General features: G+C 44.1%; 3 protein-coding genes and 1 long non-coding RNA gene across 7 annotated transcripts in view; 1 reads left to right on the top strand and 3 right to left on the bottom strand.

Moving 5' to 3' along the window:
* elmo3 (engulfment and cell motility 3) overlaps positions 1-23825 on the top strand; it is a 66625-nt gene extending 42800 nt beyond the window's left edge. For 2 of the 3 annotated variants that reach the window (XM_079501957.1, XM_079501956.1), the window contains 7 exons: positions 3182-3318; positions 11677-11840; positions 14399-14511; positions 15355-15459; positions 16442-16521; positions 18103-18183; positions 19682-23825. In XM_079501957.1, coding sequence (XP_079358083.1) covers positions 3182-3318; positions 11677-11840; positions 14399-14511; positions 15355-15459; positions 16442-16521; positions 18103-18183; positions 19682-19891 — 890 coding nt within the window. In that variant the 3' untranslated portion in view covers positions 19892-23825. The remainder of the gene's footprint in view (positions 1-3181; positions 3319-11676; positions 11841-14398; positions 14512-15354; positions 15460-16441; positions 16522-18102; positions 18184-19681) is intronic. The other variant, XR_013790097.1, reaches the window with a different exon arrangement.
* On the bottom strand, positions 861-1262 carry LOC306923218 (small ribosomal subunit protein eS25-like; the record flags this gene model as incomplete). Its single annotated transcript, XM_079501244.1, has 1 exon — positions 861-1262. The coding sequence occupies one exon, from the start codon at positions 1260-1262 to the stop codon at positions 861-863; it is 402 nt and encodes a 133-aa protein (XP_079357370.1).
* A 1962-nt stretch (positions 23826-25787) lies between the features above and the next one.
* LOC306923704 overlaps positions 25788-27677 on the bottom strand; it is a 75904-nt gene continuing 74014 nt past the window's right edge. Inside the window, exon 2 of the long non-coding RNA XR_013790098.1 lies at positions 25788-26477. This is a non-coding gene — a long non-coding RNA (uncharacterized lncRNA). The remainder of the gene's footprint in view (positions 26478-27677) is intronic.
* nat10 (N-acetyltransferase 10) overlaps positions 25788-27677 on the bottom strand; it is a 40804-nt gene continuing 38914 nt past the window's right edge. For both annotated transcript variants that reach the window (XM_079501954.1, XM_079501953.1), the window contains exon 29: positions 25788-27585. In XM_079501954.1, the coding sequence (XP_079358080.1) occupies positions 27408-27585 (178 nt within the window). In that variant the 3' untranslated portion in view covers positions 25788-27407. The remainder of the gene's footprint in view (positions 27586-27677) is intronic.

Raw genomic sequence — 27677 nt, 5'->3', positions numbered from 1 at the left:
TTAGAAGGCAGGCCTAAATGGGTTAAATGGGTTAAATAAATAAACACTATAGAACCATTATAAGTATCATTTAATCATTTAACATCAGCTCATTGGACACTGTTCGTCAGTGTTGACGAATACAGTCAACTAAATATCATGAATTATTGTCGGCCACATCATTCTGTAGCTCCAGATATTATCGAGGGGCGCTAGCCCCTCCTATATTCAGATTTACGTCCTACACAATCATTAACTTCCCATTGACAGTGAATGGAGAATTTACGTCATAGTGTCTGAGGAAAATCAACATGTTATGTCACGATGATGTACGACGATAAGAGCGCCCCTCACTTCACACGGGTGTGATTTTTTATTTTTTTAAAAATGTATACGTTTTAGGTCCGGGTAGGACGTAAAATGTGCGCTAATAGGGTTCGATGAGGTCAGGTGCTACAGACTAAGTTTTAAGTTAAGTTTACTGAGGTTAAGGTTAGGTATAGTTTTACTGAGGTTAAGGTTAGGGTTAGGCTGTCAATCACAGTGACTGGCCAATCACAGCGTCAACAGGGTGTCTCCATGAGTTCAGATGTACAGTTGCCGGCCCGGCTCCATATATGCAGATCTAGGTGATGGTCCAGTCTTCTCCATGTATGGCTATCCAGGGAAACAACATATTATCAGATGGGGGTTCGGCGGCCAAATACGTATATTTCTGGGGGTCCTTGACATGAAATAGTTTATGAACCACTGACATAGAAACAGAGGTTTCCCAGAAAACTGTCAGGATTTTAGAAAGACATTTTGTAGAAGACCGTGTCAGGTCTAAAATTGGGTTAGACTGTCCCCCCCATGAAGTGAACGGGGAGATGTCATATAACTCAATGGCCCTCCTCGTCGTCGCCATCCTTGGTGGTGGCTTGGTTCCGCGTGTATACCCTCTGGGCTCCGTGCTTGACCACACGTCTGATCAGGCCTTTGTCCAGCAGCTCCTGGAGGGCCCTGCCGGCCAGGGAGACGCACACCCTCAGCCGCTCGGACACCACGGCCGGGGTGATGAGCCGGTAGTTGGGGACCTCCTTGTACAGCTTGCCGTAGGTGGCGGCGTCGAAGAGCACCGCGTTGTTCAGCTTGTCCCTCGTCTTCCCCTTGGACCACTTCTTCTTCTTGGCCTTGTTGTTGCTGCTGCTGTTGTTGTTGCCTCCGGACTTCTTGGCCGACGGGTCCTTCGCTTTGGACCTCCCGCCGGCCGAGTCCTTCTTCTTGTCAGGTTTGGGCGCCATGTTTCCTACTCGTCGGTCGAGATGTTGGAAGTGAAAAAGGAAAAGCCGCGGTAGCCGTTTTTATTTATTATAGCACTGTGATGTCACTGCTATGACATGGTATTGATGACGTCAGGGATCATGTACAATGTGCTCCATGTATGGGCATTTGAGGGTTCAGATCAGTGTTGTTTTTGGCAGTACATTTTGATTAGTTTTCATTTAGTTTTAGTCACATTTTAGTCACCTGGAATGTTTCAGTGTTGGTCTAGTTTTAGTCAACTAAATATCATAAGATTTTACTAAAATGTATTTTGGCGGACCTTGATGCCGTCATAATGGCTGATTTTACACTTGCTGCCAACCCCCATCTGAAAATATGTAGTTCCATCCAGGAACCCCCCAGAAGCAAAGATTTGAGTTAAAAACGCTGTGAAATAATGTATATTCAAAGATTTATGCAACATTTTTCACGAGCTTGAGCTTGTAGATCTGTTATTTCTTTGACGGCTAAAGTACAGGCAACAAGGTCTTATATGCTTATATGGTCTTATATGCAAGACCTGCATGCTCTGAGGCGGGTGTGTAGGCAGGGCTCAATGTACTCAGAAAAATGCACACAAAGTGCACAAAGACCCGCACACCGTCTGCACTTGCAATACGAACTTTATTTAGGCAACGTTTCGGTCAAAGACCTACTTCAGGCATCTCGGATGCAATTGCAGACGGACAGCTAAAGTATAACATAATGCTTAAGATGAAACTGAAAGAGTAATACGTTAGTAAGTGTTCAAACTATTTTCTATGACATTTTTTAATTTCCCATTAGTCATGTGTCCATATATGGTCACGCCTTGTGTCATCACGTCTCCATATATGATCACGCCTCCATCTCCATATATGGAGCTGACCTGTTCTGACATTCCATTATGTTGACCCTTCCCCACCCGTCCTTCCTCTTCGATGATTCCCTTTTGACTGATACCTGTCTATTTAAACTCTAGACGGGCCCGCCTCAAAGTTATTCGTGCAGCCGCGCCCGGCAGCTGGCGATTTTTTGACGCATTCCTAAGCCAATAATTTGGCGTAGCCTGGTTTAACCACTCACATTCAAATGTGATTTCTAGGAGGGAGTGGTTAAAACAGGCTAGATTTAGCGGACCCCATGTAGTTACTCGGAGGACCCCCTAGGGGTCCCCACCTGACCCCCTGTAGTAACTCTGAGGACCCCCTAGGGGTCCCCACCTGACCCCCTGTAGTAACTCTGAGGACCCCCTAGGGGTCCCCACCTGACCCCCTGTAGTAACTCTGAGGACCCCCTAGGGGTCCCCACCTGACCCCCTGTAGTAACTCTGAGGACCCCCTAGGGGTCCCCACCTGACACCCCTGTTGAAGACTCCTGTGGAAAACCAGTGGTGGAAAAAGTACTCACATTTATCAATACTGAAATAAATAAATACTCTGTTAGAAGTAAAAGTCTGGGTGGTTGTGTTCCACTTGGTATCCTTCTCCTATCACAGCAGCTCACCAATCTTGCTGCTGTACTTCGCACATTGTTGTACTTCACCCAGCAGATATGGGAGTTTTTTTTGTCATTAGCCCATTCTGGGCATTATGTTATACTTTAGCTATTGAAAAATAGCAGATCTACAAGCTCATAGCGCGGCACCGAGTGCCGCGCTACGAGCTTGTAGGTCTGCTATTTTTTGAAAAATCGTGAAAATGCGGCACAAAAAACGTTTTTAACTCAAATCTTTGCTTCTGGGAGGGTCCCTGGAACAACATATTTTCAGATGGGGGTCGGCGGCCAATTACATATCTTTGTGGGGGTCCTTGACATGAAAATGTTTGAGAACGACTGACATAGAAACATAGGGTTTTTCAGAAAATTGTCAGGATTTGGTCTAAATGTCATGTTTTCCATAAATCATCCGTCACAGCGTCAGAGACCGGCTCGGACTTCCACCCCATCTTCTTCAGTCAGGACCGTCTGGTGGAGGAGCTGTTCTGTGTGTGCATCCAGCTGCTCAACAAGACCTGGAAGGAGATGAGAGCAACGCAGGAGGACTTTGACAAGGTGTGTGTGTGTGTGTGTGTGTGTGTGTGTGTGTGTGTGTGTGTGTGTGTGTGTGTGTGTGTGTGTGTGTGTGTGTGTGTGTGTGTGTGTGTGTGTGTGTGTGTGTGTGTGTGTGTGTGTGTGTGTGTGTGTGTGTGTGTGTGTGTGTGTGTGTGTGTGTGTGTGTCAGGAAGTGAGCTATCGCTATGTAACGGGTGCTTCGATTGTTATTTAATTCACCCAAAACATAAATTTCTTTGTACCCGAGGATCACATCTTTTAGAGAAATGAGACGCAAATATAGCTTGTTTTGAGCCAAAAAGAAGAATCTGAGATATTACGATTCTTAAAACTGCGTTCCCATAGACGGCATAAGCCAGCGGCATTTTCATTTCAGATTTTTCATATTTATTTATTTATATTTTTCATATTAAAAGAGGTATCAAAAGGCGAACTCGGCGCAGAGGGCTTTTGGCCCGGGATTCATCAAAAGGCGCTATCGGCGCCGACTGAGTTAATGACTACCCCCCCTCCCCCCACACACACACACACACACACAGAATTTACCTATTGACCTCGCAAACATCTATTGCTTCTTCTTCTTCTTGAGCGAGCTCAGGCCATTGTCCCCCAGAACATTTAAGCATGGCCGCCGTCGGGGGGGTTAATGAAGCGCTCTCTCTACAGTCGTAAAATTTGATGACCCTTTGACCTCTTGTGGAAGTGGACCCTGGTGGGGGGGAGAGGCCTTTGTGCCCCCCGGCCTGTGGCCTCCCTTCCCAGGCAGCACTGGGGCAACTAGGACAAAGGAGAGGGGCATTAGGGTGGACAAAGAGAAGCGTGGTGAGCGGCAAAAAAAAATCAGAGGGGGAGAAAGAAACGGCAGAAAGAAAGACAATGGTGCAAAGTGACATCAGCAATAACAGCTAGGACTGGACGACAACACAGAGAACCTCTGGAAACTGAAGAGAAGATAACAGCTAGGACTGGACGACAACACAGAAAACCTCTGGAAACTGAAGAGAAGATAACAGCTAGGACTGGACGACAACACAGAGAACCTCTGGAAACTGAAGAGAGGATAACAGCTAGGACTGGACTACAACACAGAGAACCTCTGGAAACTGAAGAGAAGATACAGTAACAGCTAGGACTGGATGGACGACAACACAGAGAACCTCTGGAAACTGAAGAGAAGATAACAGCTAGGACTGGACGACAACACAGAAAACCTCTGGAAACTGAAGAGAAGATAACAGCTAGGACTGGACGACAACACAGAAAACCTCTGGAAACTGAAGAGAAGATAACAGCTAGGACTGGACGACAACACAGAAAACCTCTGGAAACTGAAGAGAAGATAACAGCTAGGACTGGACGACAACACAGAAAACCTCTGGAAACTGAAGAGAAGATACAGTAACAGCTAGGACTGGACGACAACACAGAGAACCTCTGGAAACTGAAGAGAAGATAACAACTAGGACTGGACGACAACACAGAAAACCTCTGGAAACTGAAGAGAAGATAACAACTAGGACTGGACGACAACACAGAACACCTCTGGAAACTGAAGAGAAGATAACAACTAGGACTGGACGACAACACAGAAAACCTCTGGAAACTGAAGAGAAGATAACAGCTAGGACTGGATGGACGACAACATAGAAAACCTCTGGAAACTGAAGAGAAGATAACAGCTAGGACTGGATGGACGACAACACAGAAAACCTCTGGAAACTGAAGAGAAGATAACAGCTAGGACTGGATGGACGACAACACAGAAAACCTCTGGAAACTGAAGAGAAGATAACAGCTAGGACTGGATGGACGACAACACAGAAAACCTCTGGAAACTGAAGAGAAGATAACAGCTAGGACTGGACGACAACACAGAAAACCTCTGGAAACTGAAGAGAAGAGTGTGAGGGGGGGGGGGGGGGAAGGAGGGGGGGGGGGGTAATAAAGTGAGATTAGGAGCAAAGAGAGGGATGAACTGGCTTGGATAATATTTGGTTCTTAACCGCTTTGAGCCTGGTGTCCGTACTTGGGGCTTCTGACGATCAGTTTTGAGCCTGGTGTCCCTACTTTGGGCTTCTGACGATCATTATAGGTGAACATTTAAAAATGTAAAAAAAAAAAAGCAGATCTACAAGCTCCCAACGCATCGTGATGGTACGCGTTTGCCCTGCGACGCGTCATATAAACGAAGCATCAGTGAGGCTCGACCATATGAACCCAGCTAGCCGTCGCATGCAGAAGCATCGACGCTGTCCTTTTAGATGCTAGCGTTGGCAATTCAAAAATAGAAGATGTACACAAGCTCAGTGTGCCACTTTGTGCCACACGTACTGCACTCTCTTCAGCACCTTATAGCAGTGGTTCCCAAAGTGGGTTCCGGGGACCCCCAGGGGGTCCTTGAGTTAGTTATAGGGGGGTCCCCAGATAAATGATAGTTTGGAACCTAATGGACCCTTATGGGTCTGTAACTCTGAAAAAGTACAAATGTACACATTTTGTACACTCACAGTTAAAATAATATTGATTTTACAATATAAATTGGGGTCCCAGAGATACAAATGCCATTAAATGGGGGTCCGTAGACTAATGCATGTCAAACTGGGGGGGTACTTGAAATGAAACGGGTTGAGAATCACTGCTAGAGCCGTAAAATAATCTTCTCTTATGGGGGGGTCCCTGCTTTCATCTCTCTCTCAGCTAAGGGGTCCTAGGCTTGGCCTGGAACCCACCTATAAGTCCCCTGCTGTAGAGGATGTTTTGGTGGAGTTTGCGTGTCACTTTCATGTCGGCAGGACGGCTGCCTGTGATTAGCCGTTCCATTCCTCCCCCTCGGCCAGTTAAACCCACCGTTAGTTGTGACCGTTAATTAATGACACCGACGCTACACACACACACACACACTCTGCTGGCAGCTGGTGTGTGTGTGTGTGTGTGCGTGTGCGCGTGCGCGCGTGCGTCTGGTGGATCATTAACTTCCCCCTGAGATAATAATCCTCATCCTCTGCGCACAGACGCAAGCAACACACACACACACACACACACACACACACACACACACACACACACACACACACACACACACACACACACACACACACACACACACACACACAGAGAGAGAGAGAGAACAGGGACAGCTGCCACTCACTCACTATCCTAACTGGCCAGCCTAGAGAGAGAGAGAGAGGTGTGTTTACCAAACAGAGTCAGCTCAGTCTGCATCTCTCCATTCCCTGGACATTCTACGTTGTGCATTCCATGTGTCTGGACATATATTTCTGGAAATACAGTTGTTGTGCTTTTAGGACACAAGATGGAGGTGAGATATTTATGTATCTTTGTTATTGTTATTTGTTTGATTGTGTCTGAGATAGAGATTGAGTTCTCGCCACATTCTAAATATATATAGTCCCCGACTTTGCAACAGTCTAGCTTTATTGAAATGTGCCGGAGTGGCAATTCCATTACGAATACAAAGAAATATCAAACCTATTCAAACCATACGAACCGTCTATCAGTGTTGATTTTGTTGACTAAAACTAAGACGAAAAATGTTCGTCGACTACATTTTTCCACTGATGAAAACTAAATGGAAACTAAATTAAAACTAAGCTATGATGACTAAGACTAAATATACTAAAAATTCCGTCAACAAATAAAAACTAGACTAAAATGTTAGGAAGGGACTAGTGGACAAGAGAGCCACTAAGTCATTTAACAATTAGTTGCATGCTGAAAATAGCCAATTTACAAGCCCACAACACGTCGCAAGCTTGTAGATCGGCTATTTTCATTACGACGGCATCAAGGCCCACCAAAATACATTTTGTTTGACTAAATCAACTGTAGATTTAGTCGACTAAAATCTTATGATATTTAGTCGACTAAAACTAGACTAACACAAAAACATTCCAGGTGACTAAAATGTGACTAAAACTAAATAAAAACTATTCGAGATACAGAATAGTATTGCATTATAAGTTGGAGCTAAATGACTTATCGCAGAACTCCACAAAATGTCTATCAGACTACAAGTTGTCTCTCCATCTTGGCCAAACGGACTCGATACTCGTTAATGCAAAACAAAGTATCCTGGGTTCTAATAAAAGGCTAATAAAAGGCAGTCATCGACAAAGTACAGATACTCGTAAGTTGCTCTGTCAAAAGTGTGCTTCGGTCATCATGTATGACCCCATGACCCCATAGAGCCTTGTTTGTGTCTTGTTTACGAACGAGTCCGACCAGTTAAAACAGCACACCTTCCTGCAACATTGAAAGGTAATTCATGACATTGAATTTTCAGGGCAAGACCTCGACCTCACGCGTGCAGACTCGGCCCCCAGCCTGGTACCCTAGTCAAAATATGGCCCTCGAGGAAAATTAATTGGGGAACCCTGGTCTACTCTACTCTACACGTTGACGCGTGTGCAAATAATAAAGCTCAAAGGACCAATTTCGCCGCCGGGAAGCGTTCGCAGTGACGCACGCACGCTTGGACAAACCGCAACTTCTGCGGGCATCTCGGCACATCCGGTGCACAGCGCACTAGATTTGTGAACGACAACGCTGCACTGAATAAACAAACGATAACGTATACTTTAACTCAACTACTGGGGGATTGAGTACTTTATGCTTTCACATACTGTAGTATTTTTGAACGCACCGAATGTAGCCTTATCTTTATTATTATTTTTTTTAATGTAAACGAATAGAGAACACTTTGGAAAATGGTCTGAATTTCATAAGGAAAAGTATACATACATGCCTGAACATTTGACAACATTGTTGTCAACAATTGTTACAAAAGGCTAAATCTAGGTCTGATGATAATTATGTACCGTGCATGTTCACATCATGTATACTTTACTTTATTTCAGAGTAATCTTCTAATCTAAAGCATACTTTAATTGTTTGCTTTTTCACATTTTGAAGAAAACAATTGAGGTGTGCAGACAGTATAGACTTCTCAGGTACCCACTCTGTGTCTCAGTGTGTTTGTAGGGAACCAGAAATAGCATGAGTGCTGCTGGGTGTGTGTTGGTGATGCTACTGCTATAGACTTTCATATGGATTTATTCAAAAATCTATTGACCCACATACGAGAGGGAGCTATTGCTTTTACACATGCATGCACGGCACACTAGGGCTTTCACTTCTAGTGATTTTTACTAGTTGACTAGTTGTCGACTAGTTGTTTAACTACCTATTATGTAAAAACAAAAACTAACAAAAAAGTTTTATTGTAATATTTGTACATTTAAAAACTGTGTATATTGGTGACTATAATCTAGCTGATCTTGAGGCCTACAAAAACGGGAGAAAAAAATATATCAACTGGTCAACTAGTGGATTTACTAGTCGACTACCGGTAGTTGAATAGTCGACTAGTTGCCTAAAGCCCTATCTCACTCACGCACGCACGCACGCACGGACACACACACACACACACACACACACACACACTTTGACCTAGGTTCTTGTTTCTGTTGTCTAATAGTCAAAGTAAACATCACTAAAAACCAGCCATGCAGAACACACACACACACACACACACACACACACACACACACACACACACACACACACACACACACACACACACACACACAAACAGCAGTAAAATAAAGTAGTAAAAATCGCGAGGTGTGAAACAATGTAAAAGGTGCCTCTCTCACACTAGCACAATTAGCACAATCTGTAAAATTATGTTTTGGTATACTCTTTAAAGTTCTTCATACAGTCAACAGAAAACGCACAGATTGAGGTTTTAAGCCTTAATTTGCTTTTGATGAAATGTCAGAGACCAGCAGGGTTCAATGGAAGACTTGAACGTGTATTATTCTATTGCTAGTTTGCTAGTACTCCTTATAATTATTAAAATAAAATGTGATATTTGTTTAGGACTTTACTTATTCAGTGGTGGTGTTTTAAGTTAGGAGAAAGGATGACATGTCTGTACTAGGCTGCAGTACTAGTCATTTCAACCACTTGTCACCACTTGCTTTGTATACTGTGAGATGTTTTCTCTGCATTTAAGGCAAGATATCCTGTTATCAAAATTTGTATGTTTGAGAACCTGATCCTTATAACATAATATATACGTTTTCATTATTAAATAAAAAGTAGTTTGTAAACGAAGCAGTGTTTTTGTATTTCTTTTACACCCTTCGAGAGGGTGGAGACATGCATTAACGTGTCAAAGACAGCCAACAGTACATTTACATCTGCAGTTTCTGTGTGGCTATTGTTCTCAGGTTTCAGCTACAGAAGCTAAATGATTGATATATGCTAATTCCCCATAGGTTTGGGGAGTAGTGTGAAATTGACTGACAGAATCGGTCTGTCTCTACTTATTATAAAGTACGTGTGTAAAAATATAATAAATGACCAAAACATTCATCATTATAGAAATACATAGTATTTATAATGATAAATGCATCAAATCTTTTTTTATTAGGATTTATATATTTTTGTGCTTGTTTTGGCTTGTTTCTCTCGCAAAGGTTGGCTTGTTTTTGGCTTGTGTTTGGAGGTGGGTTGGCTTATTTCTCTCATGAGAGATGGCAACACTGCTTACCTCAGGGGTTCTCAACGTTTTTGGCCGGGGACCCCCGAAAATGCTTTGGCAACGTCTCGGGACCCCCGCCCCGCCCCCTCCCGACCCCAATATAAATTGACTGCTACAATAACCTTAAACCATTTTGGGCGGGAACCCCTTTTGGTGTTTTAAGCATTGTTATAATTTAGCTATTTAAAAATAGCAGATCTACAAGCTCATAGCGCGCCACCGAGTGGCGCGCTACGAGCTTGTAGGTCTGCTATTTTTGAAAATAATTTGGGGACCCCCTAAAATAATTTGGCGACCCCCCGAGGGGTCGCGACCCACGGGTTGAGAACCCCTGGCTTACCTGACTGCCAGTTTGAGAGCCCGTTACTCACATTCTTGGTTTAAGAGGTGTATTAATCGAATAAAGCACATCTTCAAATATGTTCTGATCACATCATTTTAAAGCTTACATTCTGTACTTTCATAATCTGTAAAAAGATGAAAACATTAACAATGGATAATTGTGTCCTAAAGCAATGGTTCTCAACCGGTGGGTCTGGACCCAGGGGGCAGTAATAACTTTTAAGTAATTTTGGGCGGGAACCCCTTTTGGTGTTTTAAACATTGTTATAATTCAGCTATTGAAAAATAGCAGATCTACAAGCTCACAGCGTGCCACCGAGTGGTGCGCTGTGAGCTTGTAGGTCTGCTATTTTTGAAAAATCGTGAAAATGTGGCACAAATTTGGAATATATATTTTTTCAGAACGAACGTTTTTAACTTTTTAACTTTTAACTTAACTCTTTGCTTCTGGGGAGGTTCCTGGAACAACATATTGGGGGCCAGAGGCATATTACATATAATTTTTGGGGTCCTTGACATGAAATATTGAGCACCACGGATATAGAAACATGAGGTTTTTCAGAAAATAATACATTTTAAAAATATTTTTTTTCGACATCAGGCCTAAATGGGTTAATACCTTGGAAAGAAAAGCACCCCTAACTGTAATCAACACACAATCCGGGAGCTACCTCTGTGTCTCATTAGCTGTTGCTATAAATGTAGCAGCATTAGACTGAAAGCCCAAATAGGCAACTATACTTGTTTAGTAACAAAAACGGTATTTTACATTCCTGTTCTAACCCGTGTGTGTGTGTGTGTGTGTGTGTGTGTGTGTGTGTGTGTGTGTGTGTGTGTGTGTGTGTGTGTGTGTGTGTGTGTGTGTGTGTGTGTGTGTGTGTGTGTGTGTGTGTGTGTGTGTGTGTGTGTGTGTGTGTGTGTGTGTGTGTGTGTGTTCATGTTCAACGAATCATGTTCAACCCAGATTCGGCACAAACAAGGGACTAAATTCTTTTCGCTCCTATGCCACCAAAATGTGGAACGCCCTACCAACAGTCATTAAGACATGTGAATCCCTTGACTCCTTCAAAACCGCTCTCAAAGGGCACCTACGGATGGCTGCAATTCGAAACTGGCCCCCGTAAAATCTGAATCCCCCCCCCCCCCCCCCCTTTTTTCCCCTCACTGTATATGTTTATTTTCCCCTTTTACCTCCATTATGATGAATTCCTGTTCTGTTCTTTGTCTATATAGAAGTGTCTATTTGTACGTCTCTAAATGTTTTGATGAATTGAACATGGTGGACCCTGTTGTAAACAAGTGTAATGCTTAATTGGGTCGTCCACTCACAGTTAACAGCCTTTGTATTGAGTTTGTGCTTGAAATGTACTGTAATTCTGCAAACTGTTAATAAAATCTTCAATCAATTTTCAATCAATCAATCAGTGTGTGTGTGTGCGTTCCATCAGGTGATGCAGGTGGTGCGTGAGCAGATCACCAGGACCCTGTCCAGTAAGCCCACCTCCCTGGAGCTCTTCAAGAACAAGGTCAACGCTCTCAACTACAGCGAGATCCTCAAGCTGCGGCAGACGGAGCGCCTCCACCAGGAGGAGACCCTCGCTCCGCCCGTCCTGTGAGTGGCAAGAACACTAGCCTGGGAGGCATACCATTTCGTTTTTTTAAACTATAATTTTTATGCCACGATTTTGTACCCCATTTTCCACCCCTGTGTCAATTATCTAATGTGATCCTGGGCTCTACACACACCCTCCGCCAACCTAGTCCCCATATATGGGGGACATGGGGAGAGCAACGGACTTGAACTCATGCTTCCTTCATGCCTTAGTGTCCAAGTTGCTCCTGACAGGGGGGAGTTTCCCTGGTTGGACGTAGCGCGTGGAAGGAACACGTTATTCCAACCAGTTCCTTTCCCCTCCATCAGGCGCCCAGGCTGGCCAGGGGGAGGCAGTTTAGAGACCAGGATTACTGCATGTTTTTTGTGAGGGTACCTACCCTAGGGGACACGGGGAGAACATGTGAGGGTACCTACCCTATAGGGACACGGGGAGAACATGTGAGGGTACCTACCCTAGGGGACACGGGGAGAACATGTGAGGGTACCTACCCTAGGGGACACGGGGAGAACATGTGAGGGTACCTACCCTAGGGGACACGGGGAGAACATGTGAGGGTACCTCACAAGATTCTTTTTTAAATTTTATTTTCACGATTTAAAAAAAATAGCAGACCTACAAGCTCGTAGCGCGCCACTCGGTGGCGCGCTATGAGCTTGTAGATCTGCTATTTTTCAATAGCTAAATTATAACAATGCTTAAAACACCAAAAGGGGTTCCCGCCCAAAATGGTTTAAGGTTATTGTAGCAGTCAATTTATATTGGGGGTCGGGAGGGGGCGGGGCGGGGGTCCCGAGACGTTGCCAAAGCATTTTCGAGGGTCCCTGGCCAAAAACGTTGAGAACCCCTGCCCTAGGGGACACGGGGAGAACATGCAAACTCCACACAGAAAGGCCCTTTCAGGCGTACCATTTCACTAGAAAAGGTAGTCGACGAACATTTGCTCGTCATATTCTTAGTTGTCGAAATGAACCCTGGTCCAGAACGTTCCACCCCTATGGAATGGACTTGATAGACAGTGGTTTGTCCTGCCATGGTGCTGTGGTGTTACACTGTAAACACAACTGGGGACAGTGGCGTATTGTCACAATATGCCACCTGTCCATCCAAATTACTCAATGGTTTCGGGTGGAAAAAACCAAAGGTCCAAAACGGTTGCATCATTCAAAAGTGGCAGATGGAGGAGCGTGCAGATCTGCTACTTTTGATGCTTGTGTGTGACGCTGTAGTCTTATAGCAGGGGTTCTCAACGTTTTTGGCCGGGGACCCCCGGAAATGCCCCTCCCCCTCCCGACTCCCAATATAAATTGACTGCTACAATAACCTTAAACCATTTTGGGCGGGAACCCCTTTTGGTGTTTTAAGCATTGTTATAATTTAGCTATTGAAAAATAGCAGATCTACAAGCTCATAGCGCGCCACCGAGTGGCGCGCTACGAGCTTGTAGGTCTGCTATTTTTTTTAAATCGTGAAAAAGAAATTAAAAAAATAATCTTTTTTTTTTTTTTTTATAATTTGGGGACCCCCTAAAATAATTTGGCGACCCCCCGAGGGGTCGCGACCCACGGGTTGAGAACCCCTGTCTTATAGAACAGTGGTGCCCAAAGTGGGGTACGGGGACCCCCAGGGGTCCTTGAGGGAGTTCCAGGGGGTACCCAGTTTGGAACCAAATGGACACTTATGGGTCTGTAACTCTGAGAGTGTACAAATGGAACCAAATGGACCCTTATGGGTCTGTAACTCTGAGAGTGTACAAATGGAACCAGTCCATTTGGTTCCATTTGTACACTCTCAGAGTTACATTAACATTGATTTTACAATATAAATTGGGGTCCCAGAGATAGAAATGCCATTAAATGGGGTTCCGTAGCCTAAAGGCATGTAAAATTGGGGGTCCTTGAAATTAAACTGGTTGAGAATCACTGCTAAAGCCGTAAAAATCTTCTCTTATGGGGGTCCCTGCAAGCATATCTTTTCAAATGGGGTCTGCGGGCTGATTAGTGTCAATTTGGGGGTCCTTTACATGATATAGTTTGGGAACCACTGTTATAAAATAGTCCCCACTCTGTGGGCATGCCCACTAACGACTCAGCTTATATGGCCAATGGCCGTTCACATCTTCACGCGATTAAGTAGGGCGTTAATTTATGAACAAACACAAAATGTAAAAATATGGAGGTACGAGGTTTCTGCCGGACATGTGAGTGTGCGTGTGTGCGTGCGTGCGTGCGTGTGTGTGCGCAGACTGGTTGTTGGAGGGTTCCAACAACTTGGGATGCACAAAGAGGAGGCAAAAAGGCTGGCAAAGTATTGTAGTGTCTCTGCTATAATTGTCAGCCGCCACATATGGCGGATACCCCTAGATAGAGTACTGGGTGACATGCCTATCGTAGCATGGAAACACATGCCATGTTTTTGTAAATGTAACCTTACTGCACCTATAATGTGTTTACTTGTATGCATCTCCTTGTGTGGACATGAATACATGTGTGTGTGTGTGTGGGGGTGTGTGTGTGTGGGGGTGTGTGTGTGTGTGTGTGTGCGCGTGTGTGTCCAGTGAGCTGAAGGAGCGTTTAAAGCCGGAGCTGTTGGAGTTGATTCGCCAGCAGAGACTCAACAGGCTGTGTCAGGGAACGCTGTTCAGGAAGATAAGCAGTCGACGCAGACAGGGTAAGTCACACGCACACACACACGCATGCACACACACACGCACAGACGCACAGACACGCACACACGCACGCGCACACACACACACAGACATGCACACACGCACGCGCACACACGCACACACGCACACACACACACACGCACAGACGCACACACACACGCACAGACACACACACATGCACACACACACACACACACACGCATGCACACACACACGCACAGACATGCACACACGCACGCGCACACACGCACACACGCACACACACACACACGCACAGACGCACACACACACGCACAGACACACACACATGCACACACACACACACACACACGCACATACGCACACACAGACGCGCACACACACACACGCAGACACACGCACATGCACACACACACACACACACACACACACACACACACACACACACACACACACACTAAAGTTACCACAGTTTACTAAAACGAATACAATAAAAAAACACTAGAATGTTAAAACAAAAGAACAACATTTTATCCGGCTAAAATAAAGAAAACTACACTGTATTTTGAGTGTTGACTAAACGAAAGTGCTATTTTTAGTCCTATTATATTATATTTCATACATGTCTAGTATTTTGGGTAGATCCATCTTCCACTTTCTTAGCAGTGCCAGTTTTAACTGAATATTGTTTTGTCTTTTTTTTTTGTAAAATACAATACAACAATTTTTTAAATAAACTAAAACAGCAAAACCGCTTTTAAAAACAAATGAAAACTAATGAAATGAAATCAAAAGTAATAAAAAACTAGTGAAAACTTTCAAACAAACCTATAATAACGTTTTGTGTGTTTTGGCGGCCCCTGCAGATAAGCTGTGGTACTGCAGGCTGTCTCCCAATCACAAAGTGCTTCACTATGGAGACGTGGAGGAAGAAGCAGACAGCCCACAAATAGAATCACTCCAGGATAAGAGTGAGTTACAACCCACCAATAGAATCACTCCAGGAGAAGAGTGAGTTACAACCCACCTATAGAATCACTCCAGGAGAAGAGTGAGTTACAACCCACCTATAGAATCACTCCAGGAGAAGAGTGAGTTACAACCCACCAATATAATCACTACAGGAGAAGAGTGAGTTGCAATCCACTAATAGAATCACTACAGGAGAAGAGTGAGTTGCAATCCACCAATAGAATCACTCCAGGAGAAGAGTGAGTTACAATCCACCAATAGAATCACTACAGGAGAAGAGTGAGTTACAACCCACCAATAGAATCACTACAGGAGAAGAGTGAGTTACAACCCAGTTACACCCACCTGACCCACAGGTTGAGAACCACTGGTCCCCAATAGTCCCAAAAGAGCTGATCTAAACGCGTTGTCGTCAGCTTGTAGATCGGCCCTTTTGGGTCGAACCTGCACTAACGTTGTGATCAGGGACGTGCACACATAGACATCAAAGGGGGCTTTCAGCCCCTGTCCTTTTACCCGTCTGTAAAACAACTGCCCTCTCCAGACCACGAATGCAGCATTTACTATGGTGGAAGAAATGCAAATGGCACTCCTTTCCATGCCATGCCGGAAGGCAGCGTTCAGGAGAATTGCTTTTGAAATCCATGTCGTACACCTGCATCTCCACTAGCTAAAGAGTGCTGCAGGGTTGCACCCGAAAATAGCTGATCTACAAGCTCTCAACGTGTCGTGGCGCGACGCGTTGTGAACTTGTAGATCTGCTATTTTTGCATTTTTTTGTCCAAAAGTGCCCTCTTACGGGATTTTAGCCCCTGCCCCTCTAACACGTCCCTGGTTGTGACAACTGAGGATCGATGCTTCGTCCGACTCGACGGGTCTACAATTTGACCCTGACTACTGCTGTACTTTCTGTACTCTTCCTCTTCCTCTCATTGCCATTTATTTATTTCCATTCTTTCTTTCCTTCCTATCTCCTCTCAGTTCCCGTGGCAGACATCAAGGCCTTGTTAACGGGTAAAGACTGTCCTCACATGAAGGAGAGCAAAGGCAAACAGACCAAGGTGAGCACACTTCTACTTCCACACTTCTCCCCCCCCCCCTTTTTGAAACTAGCCACTTGCCCTACACACTAAGCCTATCTCACAGAATTTCCCCGCCCCCTTAATACGCCCCCTTTTGGGGTTAGTGGTGATAGCGTGACGTCACTCCATAGACGCTACATGTTAACAGAGGTAATTTAAGAAGTCTACAACTTTTGTTTTTTCAAGGTAAGGTTTGTTCTATCTGTTCGAGCTGATTTACCATCTTGTTTGCTTCATAATAATATTGGTCTGTCACATTTTTACATTAGAAAATGTACTTAGATTCTCCAGAGAAAAAAACGTGTAAATGCTAATGTTAAATGACACCACTATTTACCGGAAGTGGGCGTGGAAAGCGGGCTGTGAGATAGGCCTCTTCCACTTGGTTTGATCATAGATATATAAATAATAGAGACAGCACTGGATGGGAGGGGAATCCTGGTGCCGTCTCTATTATTTATATCTATGCTCAAACCGAGTGGAAGTGTGTAGGGCGAGTGGCGAGGAGCTAGTTTCAAAAAGGGCCCTCCTTAGTTGCACGGCAGCCGTTTTGCTCTTACTGTACTGTAGGTAAGGGGTTCTCAACCCGTGGGTCGCGACCCCTCGGGGGGTCGCCAAATTATTTTAGGGGGTCCCCAAATTATTTTCAAATAATAATCAAATATTTTTTTATTTTTTTATTTTTTTCACGGTTTTTCAAAAATAGCAGACCTACAAGCTCGTAGCGCGCCACTCGGTGGCGCGCTATGAGCTTGTAGATCTGCTATTTTTCATTAGCTAAATTATAACATAATGCTTAAAACACCAAAAGGGGTTCCCGCCCCAAAATGGGTTAAGGTTATTGTAGCAGTCAATTTATATTGGGGGTCGGGAGGGGGCGGGGCGGGGGTCCCGAGATATTGCCAAAGCATTTCCGGGGGTCCCCGGACAAAAACGTTAGGAGCTAGTTTCAAAAAGGGCCCTCCTTAGTTGCACGCCGGCCGTTTTGCTCTTACTGTACTGTAGGTCACGCTCCCACCAGTGTTCCTTAGTCTCGACGAAAACTATGACAAAAGATTAAAAAAAACGTCCATCGACTACCCTTTTTTCACTCGCGAAAACGAAATAAAAAACTAAGCTATGATGACTTAAACTATGACTAAATATATTGACAGTTTTGTCAAATTTAAGCTAGACTAAAACGTTAAAACTAGTAGAACTAAGACAAGTAATGTTATGCTTGGTTGCACACGGTTGTCGTGCTCCGACAACGCACATATAAAGTCATATGACAGACCAACTAAAACTAAAGCATTTTAGATGACTAAAACTAAATCAAATGTAATCAAAAGACTAAGATCAGATATGCTTTCAAAATGACACTGACTGATGCCCACCTAGAGCTCCAGTGTGTAACAGTTTTGGTAACAGTATCAGTTTTGGTCGGCTGCCGATATACATGTAAATGTGAAATAGTTTGAGAACCACTTTTTGTAGAATTTGTAGAATCTGGTCTCAGTCCTGTGCGTGTGTGTGTGTGTGTGTGTGTGTGTGTGTGCGTGTGCGTGCAACCCTCTGTAGGAAGTGCTGGATCTAGCGTTCAGCATCACGTACGACGTGGAGGAATACAGCCTCGCCTTCATCGCCTCGTCCAGAACAGACGTGAGTCCAGCTAGTTCCAGTGTGGTTTTTGGAAGCAGTTTTAGTCATAGTCTTTTGAATAGTTTTCCTTTAGTTTTAGTCGGCTAAAATGTATTTTGGCAGACCTTGATGCCGTCGTAATGACTGTTGCTGAAAATAGCCGATCTACAAGCTCACAACGCGTCGCGCTGCGACGCGTTGTGTGCTTGTAGATTGGCTATTTTCAGCATGCAACCAAGTGTAAAATGACTCATACTGGATCTCTTGTCCACTAGTGCCTTGTGCCTTCCTAACATTTTAGTCTAGTTTGTGTTTGTTGACGAAATCGTCAGTATATTTAGTCTTAGTTTTAGTCACCATAGCTTAGTTTTCATTTATTTTCCATGTAGTTTTCATCAGTGGAAAAAGGTGTCGACGTACATTTTTCGTCTTAGTTTTAGTCGACAAAAACAACAATGGCGTGACCTGTCTTTGTTCTTTCTTTCAGTCTTCTTTCATTCATCTAATTACCTGCGTGGGGTTTTCAATATTAGTTTTATCTTACAATGAGATAGGGAGCTTGGGCTGGCTAACGGATGCAAATGAGCATTATTGGAAATGGAGCATTATTATTATTCCATAATGAGACAGCTCTGAATATGATACATCACTGCCCCCTGGTGGTGTAACATGTGAACACACGTAGATGATTTGCCTGCCTAGTACCATAATATGGTACTAGGCAGGCAAATCATCTCTTCATATATTATATGAAGAGAATGAGAGTTGGTGTGGAAGTAATTGTGTGAGGTGTAGTTCCAGACTCTATAGCATTCGGAGATTGTGGAATAGTTGTCTGGCCACGTGAGACTACGTACTCCTGTTGTTCTGTGGTTGTTGTAGTTCTCTGTTGTTATGTGTTTGTAGTTCTGCCTGTGGACGGACAGACTGGGCGCGCTCCATGTTGTTGTTCTGTGGTTATTGTAGTTCTCTGTCGTTCTGGACGGACGGTCTGAACGTGCTCCTGTTCTGTGGTTGTTGTAGTTCTATGTTCTGTGTTTGTAGTTCTGCCTGTGGACGGACGGTCTGAGCGTGCTCCATGTTGTTCTGTGGTTGTTGTAGTTCTCTGTTGTTCTGTGTTTGTAGTTCTGCCTGTGAACGGACGGTCTGAGCGTGCTCCATGTTGTTCTGTGGTTGTTGTAGTTCTCTGTTATGTGTTTGTAGTTCTGCCTGTGGACGGACGGTCTGAGTGTGCTCCATATTGTTCTGTGGTTGTTGTAGTTCTCTGTTGTTCTGTGTTTGTAGTTCTGCCTGTGGACGGACGGTCTGAGCGTGCTCCTGTTGTTCTGTGGTTGTTGTAGTTCTCTGTTATGTGTTTGTAGTTCTGCCTGTGGACGGACGGTCTGAGCGTGCTGCTGTTGTTCTGTGGTTGTTGTAGTTCTCTGTTATGTGTTTGTAGTTCTGCCTGTGGACGGACGGTCTGAGCGTGCTCCATGTTGTACTGTGGTTGTTGTAGTTCTCTGTTGTTCTGTGTTTGTAGTTCTGCCTGTGGACGGACGGTCTGAGCGTGCTCCTGGGGCGCGACATGAGCAGCGAGTCGATGCGCAGCGAGCTGGAGATCCTGCTCTCCATGGAGATCAAGCTCCGCCTCCTGGACCTGGAGAACGTGCCCATCCCCGACAACGCCCCGCCCATCCCCAAACCGCCCAGCAACTACAACTTCAACTACGACTTCAGCCAAGCTGAATAGTAGAATTGTGTGTGTGTGTGTGTGTGTGTGTGTGTGTGTGTGTGTGTGTGTGTGTGTGTGTGTGTGTGTGTGTGTGTGTGTGTGTGTGTGTGTGTGTGTGTGTGTGTGTGTGTGTGTGTGTGTGTGTGTGTGTGTGTGTCAATTTATGTGCGCGTGTGTGCGCACGTAAAGGTGTGCGAAAACGTCACACCTGTTGACACCTTGTCATTAGGTAATTACTGTACCACATAAACTGACTGTTATTGTTTCCGACTTCTTTTTTTGCGTCGGCTTTTCTCGTTTTATTTATTTTTTTATTCCCCGGGGAAAAAAAGCATGAAAGAGAAAGGAAGAAAAAAACTCAGCAAACGCATTATTTAGGTTTGCTAATTATTTCTTAAATCAAAACTGTTTAATCGTTGATAAGAAAGTGGACTCCTTTGACCCATTAATCAATTCCCTTTTTATTTCTATTTTTTAATCCAAGAGAGGTTTTATTTTTATATGTGCAATAGCAGCATAATGGAGAGGATTCTTCAATCGTAGGCTATGTATACTGTAGGCCACCCCGCATCGCTGTAAAACAAACAAATAATACAGACAATAGGCCTACTTAAAAATATATATAACTTAAATCGATGTAAAAAAAAAAAAGTGTTTTAATATTGGCCCCAGAGAGGCATGGACTTCATAATGCATTGACATATTAGCCACTGACTGACACATGATTTCTCCATTTCCCCACACATTTAAGCTTGTTTATTGTGGTTGTGGCACACACAGCCACAAGCATCCCTGGGTTTTATCTTGTAGGTACTACAACTCTAAAACTACTGTAAAATAATAATAATAATAATAGGTACAGTGACCTCCAGGCCATGTTATGGAGGCCGCATGGTGAGCGGTACAAGATACAAGGAGATCTCCAAGCGACTGGGGAGGGGGGGCATGGGTTCAGGACCAGGAGAGGCTGGCTATATAACCCATAGATATATATAAACACTAGATAGCTCACCCGCGCTGTTGGCCAATGGAGAGCGACGTCGTTACGTGGCGGCCATCTTACCTCGGGACACATAACATTGTGTCTATGGGGCATGTACTCTTAAATGACCATAACTTGCTCAATTTTCAACCGATTTTCAAACGGTTTGGTTTGTTATAAACGTCAGAGACGTCCGCATACGTATATGATTTTATACGACGTTCATATAAAAAACATAAATTAAGCAGATAAGCGTCATAGCCACGTTGACAACGTTTGTAATAAACCAACCCGTTTGTAAATCCGTCAAGATTTGAGCGAGTTATGACTGTTTCTGTTTGAGCTGCCATTGAACATACTGTACTGTAGCCCCGAAGTAAGATGGCTGCCGGGTGAACGACGTCAGAAACTCCGCCTTGAGCCATCTAGTGTTTATATATATCTATGATATAACCCACCCAGATGGCAAGCATGGAATCCTCTTCCCGTTTGAGTAAGGACGTGCTGTGATTGGCCACAGCACTTGTGCCTGAACATGATTATCTGTGCCCATATATCGGGTTGCAACCCTTTAGTCGAACTCGACTAAAGGCTCATTCATAGTCTGGATTTTCGGTGGTGAGGTGACCACCGGAGCTGAAATAACGTTGAGCGGTGGCGAGTAAAAACAGAGAGAAGGGCTGGGGCGGTGGTTTGCTCTTCACCATGGCTCAGTGACGTCATGTTGTAGTTCGGTGGTCACCCCACCGAACTACAACATCCAGACTATGAATGAGCCTTAAGCGAACTTCGCAACGTTTGACACGGCAACTCGTGCGCTCGGTGGCGTCTCTCGTGGGCTCAAGTTCGCTTGAGACGGCGTCCCTCCGTCGCGGACTGGACTTCGGGACTTTATCCCCTACTACTAACTATAGTAGGAGGGGGGGACCATTTACTCAAACACGAAGAGGATTCCATGCTCGCACCCAGACCAGTCAGTGATTTTCTATGCAATTAATAATGTAATCTTTATATTCTTATTATGGCTGTTCTCAGGTGCTAATTGATGCACAATGCTTCCCCAATTATGCTTGATTACTCTTCATTTAGTTTTTAGTGGTGTGGCACGAGGTACGCGATGGTCTCTCTCTGCATTGCCTGGCAATGCTACAGTAGTACTGTACATGACCGTTCTGCTGAAATACATTTGTATGGTATCTTCAAAATGTAATGTCCCCTTTAGTATATGGGTAAGCTTATGATGCTCCCAGCGGTCCTGGACTGGTGCCGTTGTGTAGGAATGTATTGTCATCACGTCGCTTTGTTTTTGAGGTGCTTGGGTCTTTTTGAACGGATGCAGACCCCCGGAAATTCATGGTTTACATCTTTTTATTTTCTCTCTTTTTTTTCTTTTTCATATATGAATGCCCGTATACTTCATCATACGAAATGTGTGAAAATAGAGAATCTACAAGCTCACAACGCATCGCAACACGTTGTGAGCTTGTAGATCGGCTATTTTCAGTTGTTAACGAATGCCACAGACTAATAACAGTCTTAAGTCCACACTATTGATCCATAATGTATAAATGATAGATAAGGGTTCAGGACAACGAGGCCTTTTCGTGGAGGGGTCAGTCTGAAATTTGGACTTAAGACTGTTTTTCGTCTGTGGTACTCTTATTGATCATAAAAGGTTTTTACGTTTTTGTTTTTTTTCTTGGGTTAAATTTTGAATGCAGGACTTGAGTATTGATTGCTACACTGTGTGGTATTTCTAAAAGTAAAAGAAAACATTTGTAAGTTTCTCTGTATATTTATTCATCTTTTTCACTGTATGTGTATGATTTGGGTGATTCATGCCTTGTTTAGCCCTAGTGTATAATCTGTATTATAAAAGAGTAGATCATCGAAAAGAGCTGATCTACAAGCTAATTATGCGTCGTATCATCAAATGGCGCATTTACATTAGGGGTGGGAACGATTTCACTTACCTCCTGATTCGATACGATATTGATACCTAGGGTGCCGATTTGATTTATATTGCGTTTCGATATTGCGATTTTTTAAAATTTTCCCCCAAGTTACTTTGTTTTTATTATAGGCCTATACTTTGCGATTCAATTTTAATATTGTGGCATTAAAAATTGCGCTATATCCATGAATCACTTTTGTTTTGCCCACCACTAATTTATATGGCACCTTTTACCCAAAAGCTTTACTTCACACACCGTCCGACGGCCAATGGAATCGACCAACCTGCGCAAATAAAATGAGGGTGGGCGGGAACCCCTTTTGGTGTTTTAACTAAGCATTATGTTATACTTTAGCTATTGAAAAATAGCAGATCTACAAGCTCGTAGCGCGCCACTCGGTGGCGCGCTATGAGCTTGTAGATCTGCTATTTTAGAAAAATCGTGAAAATGCGGCACAAATCTTTGAATATATATATATTCTTTCAGAGCGAACATTTTTCTTATTTCGAAGTCGGGCCTAAATGGGTTAAGGTTAAAGGACCACTTCACCACTTTTCAACCTATCTTCATATAATAGGTCCTCACTAATAATCATGAAAAAATGGCTCGGTCTGTGATCATGATTATTAGTGAGGACCTATTATATGAAGATAGGTTGAAAAGTGGTGAAGTGGTCCTTTAAGTGTCTGGCTCAAGGATCACCCCTCGACAGTGGGGGAGCCCCACAGGGATGGGACTGGGAACCTTTCCGTTTCCCAGGCGACCACTGTCTCTACCTCCTGGAGCCTCTGCTGCCCCCAGTACGGTCGAGCCGCAGATCAGTTGTAGATCAGCTTTGTTTTGACACACGTTGTGGCGAAGCTATAAGGGCATCTAGCTGTATAGTAGCCATGCATGCTTGTCCCTCACTATCGACTGAACACAATCCCTGTGAAGTTCACTTTGAAACCTTTCCTTTTGCTGTCAAAATGGCTGACCTGACATCAATAATAATAAAAAAAGAAAAAAAAAAGTTGATTCACACTGAAGACAATGTTGTATTTTTTTTCCTTCTCAGGTTGCACAGCATTTATATTTGGTGCTTTGGTAATTTAATTATTGCTTAAATTTGTGGTTCTTCAAAGTGGGGTCAATGGACACCCAGGGGTCCTTGAGGTCGGCTGTGCCATATGGAGCCCCAGTACCTTGACGGGGAAAAACGTGGATAGTTCATGGTTTCAGAAGACTATAATATAGTCTGTCGTTTTTCATGATTTCAAAAAAATTAAGACTGGGGGAACTTGGGAGACACTGGGGGGACACTGAAAACGACATGCTAGTTCATGGTTTCCGAAGACACACTATAGTCGACTGTGGCTCAGGAGGTAGAGTAGGTCGTCCAATGATCCATGGGTCAGCGGTTCGAATCCCGGCTCCTCCTGTCTACATGTCGAAGTAGACACTGAACCCCAAATTGCTCCCGATGGTTGGTACCTTGCATGGCTTCCGCCGCAATCTGTGTGTGAATGTAATGCACAATCTATGTAAAGCAAGGCGCTATATAAATGCACCATTTACCAATTAGTCTGTCGTTTTTAATAATTTGAGGATTAAAAAAAATGAAAATCATGAAAAAACGACATGCTATATATATTTAGCCTAGTTCATGCATGGTTTTGGAAGACAGTCTGTCGTTTCTCATGATTTTGGAAGACTGTGTGGACACTGGGGGGACACTGACAGTCCCCAGTCAGAGTTAGCATCAACATAATGATCATTACACTTAACCCAACTATCTCCCTGACTCCCTCCCAGTCAGAGTTAGGACCATCTCCCTGACTCCCTCCCAGTCCCCAGTCAGAGTTAGGACCATCTCCCTGACTCCCTCCCAGTCCCCAGTCAGAGTTAGGAGTATCTCCCCGACTCCCTCCCAGTCCCCAGTCAGAGTTAGGACCATCTCCCTGACTCCCTCCCAGTCCCCAGTCAGAGTTAGGAGTATCTCCCCGACTCCCTCCCAGTCCCCAGTCAGAGTTAGGAGTATCTCCCCGACTCCCTCCCAGTCCCCAGTCAGAGTTAGGAGTATCTCCCCGACTCCCTCACAGTCCCCAGTCAGAGTTAGGAGTATCTCCCCGACTCCCTCCCAGTCCCCAGTCAGAGTTAGGAGTATCTCCCCGACTCCCTCCCAGTCCCCAGTCAGAGTTAGGAGTATCTCCCCGACTCCCTCCCAGTCCCCAGTCAGAGTTAGGAGTATCTCCCCGACTCCCTCCCAGTCCCCAGTCAGAGTTAGGAGTATCTCCCCGACTCCCTCCCAGTCCCCAGTCAGAGTTAGGAGTATCTCCCCGACTCCCTCCCAGTCCCCAGTCAGAGTTAGGAGTATCTCCCCGACTCCCTCCCAGTCCCCAGTCAGAGTTAGGAGTATCTCCCTGACTCCCTCCCAGTCCCCAGTCAGAGTTAGGAGTTTGAATGAATATAGAATTATGTGCATGGGACTTCATTTAACCGATTACACTCTATTGAATAAGAATTTTAAAAAGAAAACCCCCGTCTCACACTTATGCCAGTGTGCCACTGATCAGTCTCAATGGTATCTCAAAACAGCCTATACAAAAATGTTATCGGCCTAAACAGAAGGAATGTGCTCCAATATTGTTCTGCTGGTGAAATAGAGTATACATTTTCGTTTCGTCTCATTTTTGGTGGAAAAACTACACTACGGGCACCATTTTAAATTCACCATAACATAGCTGGCCAACATCTTGAATACCTTCAAAAATAAATATTTAAAATACAAAGAATCCTTTCAAAAATAGTGGTACATGTGTATCACTAGTGTACGTGCCACTGATCACCCTCTCCTGTGCTACAGTTGCCTACCCCTGTAGTACAGTACAGAGCTCTACAGTACAGTATGGCATGGAGCTAGAGCGAGGCCGGCCGTAGGCCAGCCGAGTTCTAGTAACACTGATTTCTACAATCTAAAAAATAAATACAAAAATACTTTGTTTACGTTTTATTGCAATGATTTTAAGTATTTCAATAAAAAACAAAAAAGAACAATATTCAGCACCAACACAAAAACATAATCCCATAAAAAAAAGAGAACCTGTAAAGATGCTGCAAACATGTCCATTCAATCATTAAAACAAAGAAAAACAGGTTTCCTTAAAACAACCGTGTGACGTCATGAGCCAAAGTAGTAGTTATCAGTGTACGTTACACTCAGACATATAAAGGTAGAAGCCCCTTTCGCCTCTGGAGCGTATGTGCTCAAGGGAGGGCAAAAAAAGTCCCGAGATTCCTTGCTAAGTCCCGGAAGAGATGCGCTGTGATTAGCCAGCAGTCACTTGAGTGGCAGCGTGACATACAGAGCTCCACTCCACTCTTCCGGCGTACTTCCTCCCAGTGTAAAGTCTTCCGCTCTCCCGTCGACACACACGTCTGGCCAACGAGGCATCTATTTTTTTGTAATATCTATGGTTACACTGACATCAGGCAGGCAGGCTGCACAACCCGACAGCTCGGAAACACACAATGGAACAGAAGTCGTATCACTGACATTCTCACTGCATTCTTGATAGAACCCTTCTCTTCCTGCACACTGTGAGGCAAACTGCAGCTGAAAATGTGATAACTGTGTGGATAGCTTTTGGAAAGGGATCTCAATACCCTACTGTAGATTTGTTATAGTCTTTTAAGCATATTGGAGTGACTATATGGCTCTGATTCCATAGTCTATTTGCTTCAATAGGTTTGTTTCAGCCACATCCTCTGCAGCAGGTGAGACCATAGTGGCTGGATCCCTACTAGATGTTTGACGAAATGACTGCAGGTGTGTTTTCGAAGGTCCTAAAAGTATCTACTTCTCCCAGTATGGCCTACATTTGACACATTATGAGATTATAATTATTATTCGAAGGGACTATAATCACAGATGCTTCTTGCCGTCTCAAAAAAGACATTTATTTTGAGGTCCTATATTTCTATCCCCAAAGCGTTTGCTACTCGCAAGACCATCAGGTGCTGGGCGCGGTCACACACACATCTATTGAAAAATAGCAGATCTACAAGCTCATAGCGCGCCACCGAGTGGCGCGCTATGAGCTTGTAGGTCTGCTATTTTTGAAAAATCGTGAAAATGCGGCACAAATCTTTGAATATATATTCTTTCAGAGCGAACGTTTGTTTTATTTCGACGTCAGGCCTAAATGGGTTAAAACAACTGGTTTGGGAATCATTTACGTACAACCTGCGTGCAGCCTGTGTTGGTATAGATCAGGGGTTCTCAACCCGTGGGTCGCGACCCCTCGGGGGGTCGCCAAATTATTTTAGGGGGTCCCCAAATTATTTAAAAAAAAAAAAAAAAAGTAACATTTTATTTTTAATTTTTTTCAAAAATAGCAGACCTACAAGCTCGTAGCGCGCCACTCGGTGGCGCTATTTTCGGGGGTCCCCGGCCAAAAACGTTGAGAACCCCTGGTATAGATATATACAGATAATTGGACTATTGGGACTATGGCACAACTGAACAGGAATCAAATCAATGAGCAACAAAGTCTTTTTGTTCAAATAATAACCACTGAAATAGAAAAATGTATAGAACATGATACATCTATTGTTCTCAGGACCGTCTAAATCCCGGCTTCTTTCCAAATTTGCCTTTTTTGTCCTTGTTCTTGTAGTTTGCACGTTGACCTTCCTTGTCCTTCCCCTTTCCTCCCCGACCTTCCTTCTTCCTCTTTCCTCCCTGTGCTGGGACATCACTTCCTCCTGCCGGAAGTGATTTCCTCTTCTTGTCACTGAGGAAGAAAGGCACAATTATTCATCTTAATATTACAACAGCATGATTGCAAAAGTTAACACTAGAGATGTCCCGACACTGTATCGGTAA

Source organism: Electrona antarctica, assembly GCF_951216825.1.
Source record: "Electrona antarctica genome assembly, chromosome: 5".
NCBI lineage: Eukaryota > Metazoa > Chordata > Actinopteri > Myctophiformes > Myctophidae > Electrona > Electrona antarctica.
This window is presented reverse-complemented; position numbering and strand designations above follow the sequence as displayed.